We start from the raw sequence: 18261 nt of genomic DNA, 5'->3' as shown, positions 1-18261 counted from the left end.
AGTGGCTCTTTATTTTAAGGGAGGTGGAGAGGAGGGGGGGAATTATGCATTAGCCTTAGTTTTGCTAGTGTATATATCTGTACGCCTGGCGATAAGAGTGCCCGTTTGCTATTGCCGAACTGTAATCTAGTAATTCACGTTGACTGAATGTCCCTTTTTGTGTCTATCAAAACTAACACAATAGGACAACACACACTCATTGTAGGGTCATGTGAAATATCCTGTTGGAACTTATTCATTTCTTAGTGTGACATCACGAGAGAGATAGAAAAAAAAAAGGCATTCGTTTGAATTGTGCGACGTCATACTAACATTTGTGATTGGGTGATTTTGAGCATATTTACTTCCTATAGAATTCCGCGTATACGTTGGTTCACACAAGACTTCATGTAACAGTATGTTCTAAATATTAGGGACAGCGATGCAATGCGCCTTTATTAAGAATTTTTAAAAATTGTGTCTTTAAAAAAAGGAAAATGTATGCTGCGATATTTGTTTATTTTTTCTTCTGCTAAGGTGCATTGCTGGAACGAAGCGCACGGCTGCGAGTACACGGACACCATGGACCGTATGCTGGAGCACTATGAGAAGGAATGCACATTTCACTCCGTGGAGTGTTTGCGATGCGGTGTGGTAGTCCAGCACAGCGACCTGCCAACGCACTACGTGGCCGGATGCGTTGCCGGCGTTTCATCCGCGATCGCAGAGTATCCGTCCTCGGAGCATACAGCACTGACCCTTGAAGACGTGAGCGCTGCCCTTAAAGACCTGAAGATGATGTTGGGGGATCCCAACCACGACCAGCTGCTGCCAGTGATTCAGAGTCGGTTGAATGAGCTTACAGAACAAGTCAGAAACCAGGAAGCCAGGTTTGCTGTGATCACTAGTCAGGTCAGAGCAAGTGAGCACAATTTAAAGGGTGAGATCGCTCAAATCGCCGCCACGATTTCATCGACCGCGTCGGACCAGCTGACTGCTCCGCAAAATCCGGTGGAGGAAGCCAGCACGTCGTCGTCGCTATCGTTGCGCTCGGAAAAGGCGCTGATACTTCGAAAGTTGGAGCACTTAGCCCACCAGACGCACGATGTTCTGGAACGCTGGCGGCAAACTTTCCCGCAGCGTGATTCCAGCCGTGTCATTGCTTATTGCAAGCCTTGGGACGATGAAATTCGGCATTTTACCAGCGCGCTGTCGACGACGGCTGCACGGGTTAAAGAATTTGGGCGTTTGCGTTATTTTCTGACCCTGGAAAACTGTCAAGAAATCATTCAGTGGCGGCAGGGACGGAGAAAGCTTGCTCAGATCACGGTGTGGCACATGAGGGACACGTACTTTACGCTTGCCGTCTGGACGCACTACTATGGACGTCACTATGGATCTCACTGTGATTCTACTGGTGATCTCATTGTGGAGATCGTGTTTAACGGGGTACTTGAAGACTCTAAGTGTTTGCCGTCTCTTTGGCGCGTGAATGTGGTGGATAGTGAAAGAAGGAAAAGCCGTTTGTTGACTTCCAGTAGAGAGTTTTGTTTCTGCAGGGACGAAGACTACTCATACGAACACTTTCACCTCGAATTCAGCATAGGCATTGGTTCCCTGAAAAATGATGGTTTCCTTCGAATCGGTAAGATCGAGTTCTGGATCGATCTCGACGATGATAAAATGAACGGAGGAGTAACAGGAGCATACTAATGTTCGCCATCACTGAATGTGTGTTGCACTGCTGAATCGTGCTTGCCACTTAACATGTGTGTGACCTGAGCATAGGGAAGTTTTGATGTCCTTTCAGCTGAATAAAATTAGCGCTGCGAAATTTCTTCGTTCCAATTTTTGTAATCGTTTGTAACAATCAACTTATTGTTTTGACACTTCACTGGCAGTTGATTTATTTATTCACTGTGCTCCTACAGTTTGCGTCCCTCACTACTGTGCACCTTTTGTGCTCCTCCTGCGGTTTGTAAGCTTCAGCCGTCCACCTCGATTCTGTCCCACGTATTGAAGCCGTGCGGCTGCTAAAGCGATTGATTTCTAGGTGACGTTCATGTTTGATACTACGCGGGAGCACGGCGCGTTGCACTATATCCGAAATGCCCGGAGAAAGTTGACCTTCGTTGGGTTCATGTCTTCGCTTGACTTAAAACCATATTTTTTGGGCAAGCCCTTTGTACTACGCCGTCCATGAACGGTGTATTCAAAGCTCTAATATCGCACGCAATCAGACGATGGTACATGTTTCTTTTGTATTTTTTTTTTACTTTTTTGAGCATTGATGTGGATACGAAGAACCTATATGAACGTACTCGCACGGGTGTTTTAACCATCGCAGCTTGTTAAGCGTTACAGCTGAACTCTGTGCCGTTCGTCGTTGTCCAGCTTTAAACTTGCGGTGTGCTATCTTATTTTACCGTTTTCAGTTATTGCACTTATCTCTCGCCGTGCCGACAACACAAGCGCCTTGCCTGCTTTAGATCATGGTGAAAAATTTTGATCTAGATTAGAATGTTGTTCATCTAGCTTTCTCACTTGGGCCGTTTCCGGACGCTGCTATCGTGTGCGCACCCGTGCGCGGTAACGTGCATGGTATTATTCACATTAAGCGTGTTTTCTCTCTCTTCGGGAAAAGAACGCAACTCAATTGAGTTTCTTACGCTTCTCTACAACCCCCTCTATTGACACCTTGACAATTAGAGCAGCCAATCAAAATTTGTTGCTTTCATTTGTCGAATTGCATGTCAGAGACAAAAGAATTATCGGTGGTGTTTCAACAAGACTGTGAACAGCACGCATGTAATTTTGCTTACTTGCACAATAACCCTCTTTTCTTACAAAAAACTTGGGGCATACCAAATATATCTTTATTTCAAGTTATTTGATTCGCCTCAAATGCTGTAAAAATTTTAGTTGTTTCTGAATCCGCAGACGCGGAAGTTGCAAGCGCAGTTTCTTTTTTGTTTATTTATCTATAGCTTGCTCGGCACAGGTAGAATTTCGTGTTCCCTCAGCGTAACACCAAAGCCACTAAGCGACCACGGCGGGTCACCCTAGAAATTAAAACACATCAATTGTAAGTATGCGACCTACAGAAGCTAAAGAACAATATAAAAATGCACTAGTTGCAGAGAAACAATTGCAACAGTAGATCACTCAAGAACTGTGTGACTCTGAGTTGCGCAGCAAGTCCTCAGAAATTATGGCCTCAGAAATTATTCTATTTCTTCTAGTGTTGATTTCATTTCTGCACTCATTCTGGTGTTTATGACTGGCGTTGCCCTCTGGTGAATTTCGGTGTCCTGCCCATGCAGCTGCTGCGGGCAGGACACCGTTCTTTGACCGCAGTTGGTCTCTGCTAGTCCATCCAGTATGCCTTTGTCACTTACGTTGTCGAAGGCCCCTGTTATGTCGACAGCCATGACAATGTATTCTCCTGCCTTGGGGACGTTGGTTAACACTTCCTCTTTCAAAAGCAGGAGAATGCCTTGTGTTGAATGATGTGGTAAAACCAAACAAGGTGTCAGGCATTAAGTTGTTTTCTTCATGATGACGTTGGAGTCGAGTGTTTACAAATCTCTCGAACAGCTTTGCTAGACATGATGTGAGAGAGATGGGCCTAAGGTATTCTGAAGTCAATTTCTTCTCCGGCTTTAGGATCATTATTATCACAGCGTGTTTCCATTGCTATTGTATCGTTACTTTGACCCAATGGTCATTTATAAAGTTCGTGAAGGCTGTTATGGCTTCATCATTCATATTTCTAATCATGGCATTTGATATTTCATCCGCCCCTGCCGCTGTGTTTCGTTTTGCACTGGCGATTGCTGCTCTAACTTCTGCTTCCGTGAGGCATTCATCCATTCCTGGCTGCGGGTGTCTGCTGTAGTCAGCTTGGTACGGGGGTATCGGGACATTGTCACCGAAGCATTTGTTACGGTCGTCCTGAAGGAGTTGTTCTTTTGTGCCTGGGTACGAGTGTAACAATCTCTCCAAGTTCTTTTCTCCTTGGCGTCTGGCTTTGAGTGGGTCAATCATTCCTGTGTGGATGTTTCACGTCTTTGCTGCCCCTTGAGTTCCATTTAGTGATCCGCAGAAGCGTTCCCAATCGGCTGTTGCAAGTTGCTTAGCGTCTGCTGTGTTGTTTCTTTGATGTTCCTTTTGAGCTTCCTGTTGCGTTTCTGTCGCTTCCATCTTTTGGTCAGGCTTCTGACGTGGGTACTAAGTGAAGGAAACACTAAATGATGATCGTAGAAATTATAGTCGTGACCATGACTCAGCAAAGATAACAATGGCTCAACGAAAAAAGATTAACACTCAAAAACCGCTGGAATGGGTTCGGACATAAATGATAGGCCATGACATGAATATCATACAATGCGTGTCATGTAGGCTACAAAACAGCTGCCTACGTCTCGGTGCTCTCATGGTGGTTTCGTTAAATTAGTAGGCTCCCCGCACGCTGCTTCGCTTAACATCGATTCCCACAGGGCGTGGGATCTCCCGGCTTTTCGTAGCATTCTTGCCGTTTCGATGCGGCAGGTGCCCGCACCTTAGAGAAAGAAAAAAAAGTTACCCGCACCGTGAACTGAGCCGTTGCCTAGCAACCGCCGCAGCTGGCAGCGTTTCTTTCTCTATGGTCCGACCACCCCGCGGCGTCTTACCGGCGTCTGACCACGCCGCAAGCGGCGTCTGACAGGCGTCTTTCGTCCGGCGAACTGCTTCACTGGAGAGGGTCCGGAATGCCATGCGCGCGAAGCTAGCGTCGGAGACTGAGGACGAGCTAGCCGTTAGGCTCGCGAAACGCTTTGACTTGTCGGCTTATAATTTATACCTGGCTTATGTCGATAAGTATGTACCGAAGTATAATAATTACAGCTAAATCAAAGACTAACCAAGTGAAACCAAGACTTAACCAGGCTAAACCAAGCTTTAGCTTTGCATATCCAGGGTTAGCTGAGCTAAGCCGCAGCCACTTTTTTTTTTTTTTTTTGCTAACCGCGCGACCTCCACTGTACTTACCATTATTGCTTTCAACTCGGTTGTCTTCAAATTTTGAGCCCAACTGGATATTATTGATGATATAATTCCCGCCGACATGCGCCGATAAAGCGGGACGGTCGCAGCAGATACGTAAGGAACATGGTCGCCTACAGCTTGAGGGGAAAGCTGGCTACCCAAAGGGGGGGGGGGGGGGGGGGGGGTCGTCCGCTTACAGCTATGGATAAGATGACACTTCCAGCTCTCCCATCGTTCATTTCTCTGGGTCTTGCTCCATAATTTCTTAGGGGTTTTACTTTCTGTTTGTTGACATACGCTTACGAAATTACATCTACAAAGTCACCCAACAGGCCACTTATCAGGCAGTGTTCGCTGCGAAACGAAGCATTCTGCTCCGTTTTGACGGGAAGTCATACACGGTCTACTCGAGCACTGAACTGCTTCTCCAGTTCTCCGATCAGTCTCTGCTGTTGTGGGTGAGCTTTCTGACATTATATTGTTTCTCCGCACTAAACATTTAGTCAATCGACGCTGCGCCGGCCATGAACTGGGTGAATGAACCCTATAGGCGGTCAAAATTAAGCGGGAGTCCGTCACGACGGCGTGACCCATAATCATATCTTGGTTGCGGCGCGTAATACCCCAGAACAATAAGCGCGCGCGCGTGCGCACACGCACACTCACACGCGCACACACACACACACACAGCTGTCGTGCTAGAGCAACGTGACATTCACTCACGTCGCAGCGCCGTGGAGACTTGCGTCTAAGGTGCGGACGCAAACGTCAAAGGACAGTTACGCTAAAGGACATTTACCAACGCATCCATAAAGTGGTGCAAAAAGTTCTGACTTTGCAAGGGGTCGCGTTAAACGTCAAACGTTACGTTGCGAAGGCGCCTAGTTATTCCACTTGTACCGTTACACAGACATCGTATTGGTTATTGAAAGTGCGCAAAGATTGCTCGGGTTTGGGATACGGTGCAATCTTTCGGAGTGACGATGATTCAGTGCCGTCCAGGAAAAAGAAGCCAACTTATTTAATTCCCGTGTGGTGGTTTCATTCTGGTGAGGACCGCAGGAGACGGCCGAAAATGTCCGCACTTGCAGTGCGTGTTTGTATGCTGTGTTTTAGGACGTGTTCTTGCCGCACCTGCTGAACCATTTGCGTTAGACATGTTCTCACCGCATCTGCTGAGCGGGATGTACAAATGTTAGTTGTTAGAACGGCACTGTGACGTCGTTGGCTGCACCAACAACCCGAAAGAGGAAGCTGCTCACGCAAGAGCCCTGTGATCGACGTTCACGGAGACACAAGAAGTTTCTGTTTGCCTTGAGTACATTCGGCTGCAAGAGTTTGCTAGTCACCTGAGAAACGACACTATAGAATGGTGGCTTTAAACAGACTCCATGCCCAGCAAGCTTTATCGGGTGGGTATTCGTTTGGTTGCCGTAAGCAACGCGACAGTGTGCCTTATGCCTTCCCCCGCTTCGGACCTGCGATAGCAGCATATAACAGTGCCGTTTACGATCTTTCAGTATCTTTCATTGTTGTTCTGCTCGTTTCAGTTACGGAGTGGAAATCGCATGGAGGTCAACCCGTGCACTAAACTGCGTTTCGATATGGTAGAAAGGTAAGCAGAAAGCGTTCGGGAGCGCGTGGCTCTTCGTAACTTGCGCAGTGATTGCCCGTTACGGCAAATAAACAAGACTGCACGGAACTTGATGGCTTTTGTGCCCTTTGTTATTCAGTGTCTGTTATTCATGCACATGAGTGGGCCGCATTCGTCTACTTGTGACCACGAAAAGAGACAGCAGCATATGACTAGCGCGCACAGAAGCAGGGCTGCGCAGGCGTCAATGTGCCCCATTTTTTTTTCACGCATTGTGTGGGTGTTTTACAGCTATAATTTTCCGATGCTCACACTCAGCTTCAAGCATGTTCAGTCAGTCGTTCCTGACAGAGCTGGTTCCCCCTTCAGTGATAATGTACACGGATTCCCAAATTATCGTGTCTCCTGTATATTGACTGTGAGGGAGAAAAAATCCGGCAGATCCCACGCCTGTGGGAATCGATTTATGCGAAGCAGTGTGCGAGGAGCCTACCAAGGTAACGAAACGACCATGAGAGCACCAAGACGTAGGCGGCTCTTACATGACCTACATGACACGCATGCCATGACATTCATGTCATGAGTTCTCAGGAGTCCTTTTAGCTAGACCTAAGAGACCTTAAGGCGAAAGCCTTAGTCATGCTCGTGACTATTACTTTTCCTTCACTTCACGTCCGAACCCATTTCAGTGGTTCTTGAGTGCCAATCTTTTTTTGCTGAGTCATTGTCATTTTTGCTGAGTCAGGCTCATGGCTATGCCCTACCACCATCCTTTAGTGTTTCCTCCACTTGGTACCCACGTCCAAACCCATTTGAGTGGCTTTTAAGTGTTATTATTTTTAGCTAAGTCATTGTCATGTTTGCTGAGTCATGGTCATGACTATGACGTACCACCATCCTTTAGTGTTTCCTTCACTTAGTATACCAACGTCCGAACCCACTTGAGTGCTTTTTGAGTGCTAATCGTTTTTAGCTGAGTCACTGACGTTTTTGCTGAGTCATGCTCATGACTGACTTGTACCATCATCCTTCATTGTTTCCTTCACTTAGTAGCTACGTCAGAACCCATTTCAATGGCTTTTGAGTGTTAATATTTTTCGCAACGTCGTCATTTTTGCTGAGTCATGGTCATGACTGTGACTTCTGCCATAATCCTTTAGTGTTTCCTTCGCTTTGTACCCAGGTCTGAACCAATTTGAGTGTTTTTTGAGTGTTATTCCTTTTTAGTTAAGTCATTGTCATGTTGCCCCCTAGGCCTGGCGGAGTCGAGTCTAACTCTGACAAGGTCGTGCCGGAGAACACCAATACTGAAGCCTGGCCCGCGCTACCAAAGCTACAGCCGCCACCACAGCAGAAGCCACAACCGAAGCCATAACCGAAGCCACATCAAATACCCCAGCCGAAGCTACAGCCGAAGCCACAGCCATGGCCACAGCCGATGCCACAGCCAACGCCGCAGCCGACGTCACAGTTCAAGCCACAGCCGAGGCCACAGCCGGAGTCACAACCGATGCCACAGCCGGCACCACAGTCACATCAAAGAATACAGTGCACCGCGGTAGAGTCCACAATGCCGACTCCCGATAAATTGCCCGAAGAAGACCGGCAAGTGGTTGTGATCCTTCGGTCCCTTGTAAATACCGTATACGTATACTATTAAGCAAGCTGCATACTCCGTCAGCGCGAAGTGCAGTGCAAGTACTGGATGCTCTCAATCCAGTGCTTGCAAGTCTCGAGTAAGCCCCATGGCTCACCCGCAGCCTCCTTTTCACGCAACGACCACTGGCCCTTGGATCTGTCAGATGTCTACAACGCACATCACCAGCTATGGGACTTTGGCGTTATGGTGCTTCGCTGACACCATACACCATAACCATCGATGGACAAAATATCCTTACGTCAGAACGCACAGGTTCTTAGGGGTAATCATCGATCGTGACCTTTGTTGGAGTCCCCATGTCACCAACCTAAAGAAGCGCCTGACAGCCATCTCTCATCTCTTCAAGTTTCTTGGAGGAAAATCCTGGGGTACTTCAGTACACGCGATGATGCAACTCTACAGGACGCTGTTTCTCGGGTATCTGAGGTACAGCTTGGCAGTGCTGACCAATACCCGTAGAACTAACATACGTACAATCGAAAGTGCTCAGGCACAGGCACTTAGGGTCTGTCTAGGGCTGCCACGATGTACATCAACATCAGAAACCATTGCAATTGCACATGACTACCCAGCCAAGATTCACATTATTATGGAAGCGCTCAGAGCACACGTCAGGCACCTTGCTCGCGCCCCTTCCCACTATCTAGCCTCACTGCCAGAAGACCGACCACGTGCCTCTTTTTGTCAGACAATACTGCCTTATCGTATATACCTTCCATCAGGTTACACAGCTGCAACGAGAGTTTTGTTTCCTCCTTGGTGCTTGGCTCAGCCACAAGTTCGACTGACAGTGCCTGGAATTCGAACGAAAGCCGAGCTCTCATCACCAGCTCTTAAGCAACTTTCGCTGATCATGCTCTACGAAAAATACAGTGATCATACCCATCTATACACTGATGGTTCAACCACCATGGACGGTTCTGCAGGATCAGTGTTTTTTTCCTGCGAAAGTCTCCACCTTGAAATTCAAGACATCACACCAGACGACATCGACAGCCGCGGACCTTGCTGCTCTTCGTAGCGCACTTCGCATAATTCGTGAGGATCCACCTAACAAATGGAGTGTTTTCAGTGACTCCAAGGCAGCGCTACATTGCTTGCTTTCCGCCTTACACCGTGGACCCTACGAACAACTAGTCCTCGAAATCCGAGAGCTCCTTCATTGCCTCGTCGAGCAAGGACACGACGTCACCTTTCAGTGGCTCCCTAGCCACTGTGGCGTAATGGGCAACGAATATGCTGATGAAGCTGCTCGATCTGCTCATGAAGACGGCGCACAGGAACCAATCCCGCTGTCAAGAACAGATGCAGCAGCGAAACTTCGAGTGCTTGTAAACGATGCCACACAATCGTTGTGGAACACACCTAGTTTGCAACACACACGTCTGCATCGACTGGACCCCTGTCTTTGACTTCGACCTCCAACTGGACTATCGCGACCCGAAACAACAGTACTTTGCCGATTGTGGCTTGGTGTCGCATTTACAAAGTCGTTTGCTTTCCGCATTGGATGGGAGGATAGTGCTGCGTGTGACCACTGCGGCGACGAGGAAACAATTGAGCACGTACTTTGTCCCTGTCCCCAATACAGCGCACATAGGCAGTCATAGGCGCACATAGGCTGGCACGTCTTGACGACCGGCCGCTTTCGGAGCAGACAGTCCTGGAACGCCGGCCTATACAGTCGTCACACAACAAGTCAGTCAAGGCACTCTTGAAGTTTTTGCGATCGAGTGGACTATCTGACACACTATAGTTCTCACAGACGTTTCCAACCTCTTCCTTTTCTTTTTTTTTAATTCCTAGAATTTTTTTTTCGTGACTGCTTTTTCTCTTCCCTATTCTTTCCGCCTTTCATTTCCCCTTCCCCTTCCCCCAGTGCAGGGTAGCAAACCAGAATCTTTTCCGGTTAACCTCCCTGCCTTTCCCGCCACGTTTCTTTCTCTCTCTCTCTCTCTCTCTCTCTGGTGCTTCGCTACACACACAATGCTCACTCTCTTCCTCTTTTGCTCTTTTTATTCCCCCTTTCCCTTACCCCATGTGTAGGGTAGCAAACCGGACGTTCGTCTGGTTGACCTCCCTGCCTTTCCTCTCTTCGCTTCCTCTCTCTCTTTCATTGTCATGTTTGCTTAGTCATGATCATGACTATGAGCTGCCACCATCCTTTTGTGTTTCCTTCACTTAGTACCCACGTCCGAACCAATTTCAGTGGTTTTTGAGTGTTAATCATTTTCGCTGAGTCATTGACGTTTTTGCTGCGTCATGCTCATGACTATGACTTCTACCATCATGCTTTATTGTTTCCTCCACTTAGTACCTACGTCAGCACCCATTTCAGTGGCTTTTGAGTATTAATCTTTTTTTCGCTGAGTCATTGTCATTTTTGCCGAGTCATGCTCATGACTATGACTTCTACCAGACTCCTTTAGTGTTTCTTTAACTTTGTACCCATGTCTGAACCCAGTTCAGTAGTTTCTGAGTTTTAATATTTTTCGCTGGGTCATTGTCATGACCTACATGACACGCACGTCGTGACAGTTATGTCATGGCCTATCACTTATGTTAGTCATACACTCATGTCATATTATATCAAATTTGGTGCCTACCAAGTTGACGAAACGACCATGAGGGCACCAAGATGTAGGCGGCTGTTTCATCACCTAAATGACAAGCATATCATGACATTCACGTTATGACATATCATTTATGTTCGTCATATACGGTTATCATAGTATGCCAATTTTGGTACATACCAAGTTAACGAAATGACCATAAGAGCACAAAGTCATAGGCGACTAGATAGATAGATAGATAGTGTCAAAGTAGCAAATGTTCGCATTTAAAATAATAAAGCGTCTGTAACTGGTTGCACACGCTATATAAAATGTAATGGTTCTGTCTAATGCTCACTGCGCTGACCTTCTAATTAGTTATGTGGCTGAGTGTCTTCTGTCAGTGTAGGCGGGGCTATTCTCTAAGAGCTGTCGTTTGTGTGATGTTCCGACGAGCGAGAAGGAGACTGGCTGGAGGTATCTGTCTCATCCTCACTCGTGCATATCCAGCCAGTCAAAAGCGCCAAACATGGACAGTCCACTAGGTGGACTCTTACAGTCACGCGAGCGTTGTGAGACGCCTGGCAGGCCGCTGTTCCATCTGCCCAACCGGAGCGTCCTTGTGTGTGCCTCGCAAGGCGGGTAAACTACTAAATGTATTCTTGTTCTTTTATAAAGACGTCTGCCTTCTTAGTTTAAATACGGTATTCGTATATTTGCTTTCTTCTTTCACTGATATCAGTTTACATGTGGAAGCTTCATTGACGAAGTGCAGTATACTCTCTGACGATAAGAAATCAGCCGTTTTCTCATTGTTTCTCTGCTGCTAAGCCATTGCGAATAGCGGGACGGCGGCATGTGACAATGGAACAAGTCGGAGGTCTATGCAGCTGTTGTTGCGCAATAAACGGTAGATATATGGAAGGCTGTCGCCGACGATAATGAAGCACTTGTTCCTCCCCGCATTGCAAAGGTCTAACTGTGGGAAGTTCTCGGCATTGTACGCGATAGTGGGTACAGTGATCATTTTATCGCTCCTAGTTGCTACGTCAGTCAAAGTGTATGAGACCACTCAGTAGGAATACGCTCGGTGAAAAAAGCCATCGCGCTATTATGCGAGCGTAGAATTCGTGCCTGAAGACACCGCCATGCCGGGTCATGGACAAGGACGGGTGCACCGTTTTCGCGACCACGTCGTGGCCGGCGTCAACTGGCGACCGACGCGGTTCGTCAACGAGGTGCCGAATTCACGCGTATGCGGCCTCTGCCGCATGATCCCAAAACGGATGGTGCTGTTGCCGTGCTCGCACGCTCTGTGCCAATCTTGCCACGCAGCCAGCTTCGAAGGGGGCGTCGGGCAGTGTCCATTGGATCAAGTGCAATTCGAAGAACCGGAGTGCTTCGGTTATGATTTCCCTATCAGGACAGCGAACAGCTTGAAGGTAACAGTTTGTGTGGTTCTTTTTGGGTGGGTTAGGGCGCGAGGGAGGGGAATTATTGATTAGCGTTAGTTGAGCTACTGCCTATCTGCACGCCTAACGATACGAGTGCCCGTTTTACTATTGCCGAACTGTAATCTATTAATTCACCTTGACTAAGTGTTCATTTTAGTTTCTGTCCGAACTAACACAATCGAACAACACAACCTCGCTGTAGGCTCATGAGAATTAGTCTTTTGCAACTCGACATTTATTAATTTCTTAATGTGACACGCCGAGGGAGAGAAATACAAAAACAAAGGCAATATATTGAAATGGCCACGTAACACTGACGTGCTGACATTCTCGTTCGACGCAAAATTCAAAGATAATTTGGTTCATTCCATTTAGTGATAAATAATCGCTGTCTATTCAAACGTTAATCTTGATTCTATTTAGCTTGGCTACATATTACAAAGAAAAGGAAGTTCGGTATATCACAAAGATAATTTCCCTAGTTATTTTTGTGAACATAGCGTTGCTTCGAACATTGCATTTTATTCAAATTCTTACTTTAAGACACCATTCCTCAGCCGCTACCGCCATGCCTGCTTTCCCAAGCCAACCGCCCTATAACAGTTATCGTGGCCCGAAGTGGGCGACCACATTTATTTCAAAACCAAGCTTGCAAGCGAAAAGAAGATGGCGATCTCCACTGCACAAGAATGCTGCTGCCGCCGTAGATGAGTTAGGAGCTGAAAGAATAGTTAAAGTACGTTTTCTCTTTTTCCTCTACTCGGGCTTACCAAGCCTGCTTTTTGTGTGAGAGTAGCTATCTTGATATTCCGAAGCATGATTAAGTGATTCACATTGACCACATATTCATGTTTGATGCATCTTTATTGTATAGACAGGGACAGATAGTGCTGGGTGATTTTGGACAAATTTACTTCGCTATAGAATCTCGCGTATACGCTGGTTCACGCCAGACTTCATTTAAAGTGCTTTCTAAATGTTAGGGTAAGCGATGCAACGTGGCTTTAAAAGAAAAAAAAAGATCAGTCAGCCAAAAAAATCAATTGCGTTATCTTTTTTTCATTAAGGTGTATTGCTGGAACGAAGTGCATGGCTGTAAGTACACGGGCACCATGGACCGTATGCTGGAACACTACGAGAAGGAATGCAGATTTCACACCGTGGAATGTTTGCGATGTGGCGAGCGAGTCCAGCACAGCGACCTCCCAACGCACTACGTGGCCGGATGCTTTGCCGGTGTTTCTTCCGGGATCCGAGAGTACCCCTCCTCGGAACCTGCAGCACAGACCCTTGAAGACGTGAGTGCCACCCTTGAAGACCTGAAGGCGATGTTGGGGGATCCCAACCGCGACCAGCTGCTGCCCGTTATTCAGAGTCAGTTGAATGAGCTTACGGAACAAGTGAGGAACCAGGAAGCCAGGTTCGCCGAGATCACCCGCAAGGTTAAAGCATCCGAGCGCCAGCTAAAAAGTGAGATTGCTCAAATCTCAGCCACGATTTCATCGGCAGCGTCGCACCAGCTGATATCTCTTCGAAATCCGGCGGAAGGAGCCAGCACGTCGTCGTGGCTGCCGTTGCGCTTGGAAATGGATACGATACTTCGAAAATGGGATCACTTCTTATTTCTGTCAATGAAAGTTTATATTACCATCATCATCATCGTTACATTCTTGCAATGCATAGGGGGATGGATAGAAATTAATAGGAGAAATCGCCTGCCCCCTTAACAATACTGCTAGTTCTGGGCCCATGTTCTGGAACAGTTGCGGCAAACTTCCACGCAGCCTGATTCTAGCCGTGTAATTGCTCATTTTGAGCATTTGCAAGTTGACATGCGGCATTTAACCAATTCGCTGTCAACGACACCCGCCCGGATTCAATAAATTGCACGAGTGGTTTATTTTCTGACCCTAGAAACTGAGGAAGTCATTCAGTGCCAGGTGTTGTGAACAAAGTTTGCTTATATATAGATTACGGTGTTGTACATGAGGGACGTGCACCTTACGTTTTCTCTCTGTGAAGAAGTCGTTAATTTTCTTTTTTATCTCACTGTGCAGATCGAGTTTTACGGGACACTGGTGAACTCTAGGTGCTTGCCGTCTATCTGGCACGCGAGCGCGTTGACTATTGTAGAACAGAAAAGTCGTTCTTTGACGTACCTTCCCAAGCCTTCTTTCTGCAAGCACGATGAAGACTCATTCAGGACAGAATTTGATTCACTGGAAAATGATGCTTTCTTCCGAGACGGAAAAAGGAGGTTCGTGATCTAATCTCAACGTTCAAGAAATGGACGGTGAAGTAAATGAGTTCGTAATCATTCAATTTGTATCGCATTGTCAAGCGCTCCTTACCATTGCTGGCCACTTTCCGTGTGGGGTATGACCTTAGTGAAGTTCTGATGTCGTCTTTTCTAAATAAAATTAGCGTTGTGAAATTTAAATTTCTTCTTTTGAAATTTGCTATGCTTTTTAAGTGTCAGCTTATTGTCTTAGGACTTTACCGGCTATACATTTTGTTGTTTATTTTGTGCTCCTACCGTTTGTGTTCCACATTACTGTGCTCCTTTCGTGCTCCTCCTGCTGTTTCTAACCTTAAGGCGTCAACCTCGATGCTCTTCTCCCTATTAATCCCGTGTGGCTGCTAAAACGACCAATTTCAAGGCGACGTTCGTGTTTGATACTTGGCAGTAGCACTGAGCGAAATTCCGAAATTCCCGGACAAAGTTAACGTTTGAAGCGGTCAGGCCTTCGCTTATGACTTTCAATCCTATTTTCGGCAAGCTCTTTGTACTCTGTTGTCGATGAAGGGTGTATTGAACACTCTAATTTCACGCGCAGTCAGACATTGTACTCTTGCAGCAGCTCGCTTGGTCAGACAATTGGCGTTGGGGGCATAACATCTTGAACACGAAATCCCTTGTTTTGATACTTCTGGATTGGGATGCTGCTTAGACCAGAATAGAGTTGATGATGAATCTGCGTCATCCGCCGTGGTTGCGTAGGGGCTATGGTGTTGGGCTGCTAAGGACGAGGTCACGGGATCGAATCCCGGCCATGGCGGCTGCATTTCGATGGGGGCGAAATGCGAAAACACCCGTGTACTTAGATTCAGGTGCACGTTAAGGAAACCCAGGTGGTCGAAATTTTCCGGAGTCCCCCACTAAGCGTGCCTCATAATCAGATCGTGGTTTCGGCACGTAAAAAAAAACCTCATAATTTAATGAATCTGCGTCCGGACATCAGAGCGAGGGATCTTCGTAATTCTATTGGTTGCGAATGCGATGAAACCATAAACATGCTCACACGGTCGTCTTGACCAGTCGCTGCTTGATATGGATTGCAGCTGCACTTGGTGCTTGTCGTGCTTGTCCAGCGTTAAACTTGCGGTGTCGTATTTTACTTCTTTCTGGGGTTTTACGTGTCAAAACCAGTGTTGATTATGAGGCACGCCGTAGTGGAGGGCTCCGGAATAATTTTGACTACATGGGGTTCTTTAACGTGCACTACAACGCAAGCACACGGGCGTTTTCTTGCATTTCGCCTCCATCGAAATGCGGCCGGGATTCGATCCCGCGACCTCGTGCTCAGCAGCACAACTCCTTGGGTGACTGAGCCACCACGGCGGGTTTTCCTATTTTATTTTACCGCTTTCTGTTATAGCAGTTATTACTCGCCGTAACGACTACACGAGCTATTTTGTTCCATATTTGAAAGCATTAGTTAGCGAATCAGTGCAATAACGCCGATTCTCGGAGCTTTGTCCTAACTGCAGTTTGGCCATGAGTCAGAAAATATGAGGCGCGGGGACTTATTCTGAATGCCTGCTTGCTTCTACGGGGCACAGAAACGAACGCACACGGGCATTTTAGCTTTCCTCAGCTGTTACAATGGTACCATCTACTTCCGTAATCAAACTCTCCGCCTGCATCTCATCAGACGAATGGTCGCCCTGGTGCATGTGCGGGCCTACTGAGTAAGCAAACACCCCGAAAAAGCAGCAGCAGCAGCAACATCAGAAAAGCTCAACCAATTTCCAGTACAAGTTTATGTGTTTACACATTTAAAAAACGCCATCGCCGACAGCTTGTCACTTATAGGCGTTCGGCGAGGTAGGTGAGTGGTGGCAGTTTCTTCGAAACACTTTTGCTATTATATGGGAAACGGCGAGCAGACAAGAAATCATGCCACAGTTTTCACCTTTCGCACCACACGTGTAAATCTCCGAATGAAACCTTCACAGAAGCATTTCAATTTGTCAACTGATACACCAAAGACTGCGGAGCTGCGCAACTGAGTTATCCCGCCCTTCGGAAGTAGTAGGGTACTGTTTCCTGGCTCGCTGCCTAGCTAGAACGTAGCCCCCGTTGAAGCTGCGTTAGATAGCAGTATGGCGTTTATTGAGTTTTCTATCATGTTTGCAACCTACATATTCGTAATTATTTCCGATATTTCATCAATGTTATACATAATAACACAAGCTGTTCTTAGAGATGGCTGCCCAAGAGGCTACGTTGCAGCCCCACGGCGTCAGCTTGCGTCACCGCAGCTGTGGTGTCTCCCAGCTGACCATCAACGCGGACCCGATATAGGTGATGTGAGAAACAAAAATTAAGAATCACATGTTAAAAGGAACACTCGTCTAAGTCGTCGTCAATTCGAACGAGATATATGCAAAGTAACACACTATATTTAACAATCATTGATCATTACGTTTCAATGCGAAATCGGATATGCGGGACGCACTCGGTAGCTTTTACAATTGATGATAGACCACGAAGTCGCATTTCACCGCCGCATGAAAACCGTTGCGGAACTTCTCGTGACAGCTGCGTTGAAAAATAATTACGCTGGACAATGAGAACTGGAAAGAGCGATGGGGAATTTCCGTATGCAGTGCTAACTTTCCCATCTGAAGTGACGATCTTAGTTCAGTTCTATATTATAGATTAAAATCTTGTTCATATTGCTTTCACACTGAGACCGTTTGATGGCGCTGCTATCGCGCGCGCACGAGTGTGCGGCAGCGTTGTATTTATGACATTACGCGAGCTGCCTCGCTTTTCGGGAGAAGTAAACAAACCTAATTTTGGTTTCTTGCGATTCTCTACAACCCCCTCTATTGACACCTTGACAATTAGAGCAAGTGATGCGCTTTTTCTTACTTGCGCAATATTCCATCTTACTTTAAAACTTGCTGCATGCCACCTGAGACTCGTTAGCCAGACTTTGCCACGCAGCTGGACAGAACCAAGGTAATGCTGCTTGCCGTCGCTTGGAGGTAGTCAGATAACTTTTTGCACTCCGCCCAAATATGCAATTAGCGTAACTTTATTAACCATCTTATCAATTACAATTACTAGAAAGGCGTCAATGAAGAAATTGCAGAGCAACATGAAACACTTCCCGATAAAGCTTTCTGTTGCGGAAGTACGTTCTGCAAACATGTGTTTTTCCGAGCGCTAAAGAAGCCCGCGAAAAATGAACAATATCACGTGACCGATCGCCAGCCCGCATCAGAAAGCAACACCCTCAAACAAGCTCCATAGCAGTTATTGCCTACGGCAGTGCGGCCTCTTGGTGTTAGTATAAGGAAAGAGTGTCGATAACTGGTAGTTCATGCATACTGGAAAGAGTGCGCTCACTGACTACCGTGCAGCGTGTTTGATGGCTGTGCTTTTCGGCATGCGTTAGAGTTACTATATATGGCTCCCGCAGCGAGCCATTTACAGTAACTCTAGTGCGGGTGGACAGTTAGTCACGTGATATTTTTTTTTGTTTTTCGTGGGCTTCTTTCACGCTCGGAAAAAACACTTTTATGTAGCATTCATTGAGCAACAGAAAGTTCTATCGGTAGATTTTCATGATGCTCTACAATTTTATCGTTGACACCTGCCATCTAATTAGGTTAATTTGCCTTGATTAAATAATTAAGGCTAAATATGTAATTAGACAGTATGCAAAAATTATTCTGAGTATCTCCCAGCGACGGCAAACA

General features: G+C 46.7%; 2 protein-coding genes and 1 long non-coding RNA gene across 16 annotated transcripts in view; 2 read left to right on the top strand and 1 right to left on the bottom strand.

Annotated features, from left to right (window-relative positions):
• The window catches only part of LOC119431215 (uncharacterized), a 635270-nt gene that overhangs the window by 54185 nt on the left and 562824 nt on the right, over positions 1 to 18261 (top strand). For 2 of the 7 annotated variants that reach the window (XM_049657803.1, XM_049657806.1), the window contains exon 2: positions 12052 to 12255. The exons of 1 other annotated variant lie outside the window; for it this stretch is intronic. In XM_049657803.1, coding sequence (XP_049513760.1) covers positions 12052 to 12255 — 204 coding nt within the window. Of the gene's footprint in view, positions 1 to 10429; positions 12256 to 18261 lie in introns of those variants that run through there. 4 more of the 7 variants (XM_049657802.1, XM_049657801.1, XM_049657804.1 and 1 more) reach the window with 4 other exon arrangements.
• LOC119431222 (TNF receptor-associated factor 3) overlaps positions 1 to 18261 on the top strand; it is a 276207-nt gene that overhangs the window by 217013 nt on the left and 40933 nt on the right. For 2 of the 6 annotated variants that reach the window (XM_049657807.1, XM_049657810.1), the window contains exon 3: positions 870 to 2855. The exons of 1 other annotated variant lie outside the window; for it this stretch is intronic. In XM_049657807.1, the coding sequence (XP_049513764.1) occupies positions 870 to 1692 (823 nt within the window). In that variant the 3' untranslated portion in view covers positions 1693 to 2855. Of the gene's footprint in view, positions 1 to 869; positions 2856 to 18261 lie in introns of those variants that run through there. 3 more of the 6 variants (XM_049657808.1, XM_049657809.1, XM_037699004.2) reach the window with 2 other exon arrangements.
• The window catches only part of LOC125940984 (uncharacterized), a 109260-nt gene that overhangs the window by 73954 nt on the left and 17045 nt on the right, over positions 1 to 18261 (bottom strand). Inside the window, exons 1-2 of one of the 3 annotated variants that reach the window (XR_007464134.1) lie at positions 13587 to 13697; positions 652 to 768 (exon numbers count right to left, since the gene is read on the bottom strand). The exons of 1 other annotated variant lie outside the window; for it this stretch is intronic. This is a non-coding gene — a long non-coding RNA (uncharacterized LOC125940984). Of the gene's footprint in view, positions 1 to 651; positions 769 to 13586; positions 13698 to 18261 lie in introns of those variants that run through there. One more of the 3 variants, XR_007464132.1, reaches the window with a different exon arrangement.

This window comes from Dermacentor silvarum, chromosome 10 (genome assembly GCF_013339745.2).
Source record: "Dermacentor silvarum isolate Dsil-2018 chromosome 10, BIME_Dsil_1.4, whole genome shotgun sequence".
Classification (NCBI taxonomy): Eukaryota; Metazoa; Arthropoda; class Arachnida; order Ixodida; family Ixodidae; genus Dermacentor; species Dermacentor silvarum.
Note: the sequence above shows the minus strand (reverse complement) of the source record. Positions and strands in the feature narration are given on the sequence as shown.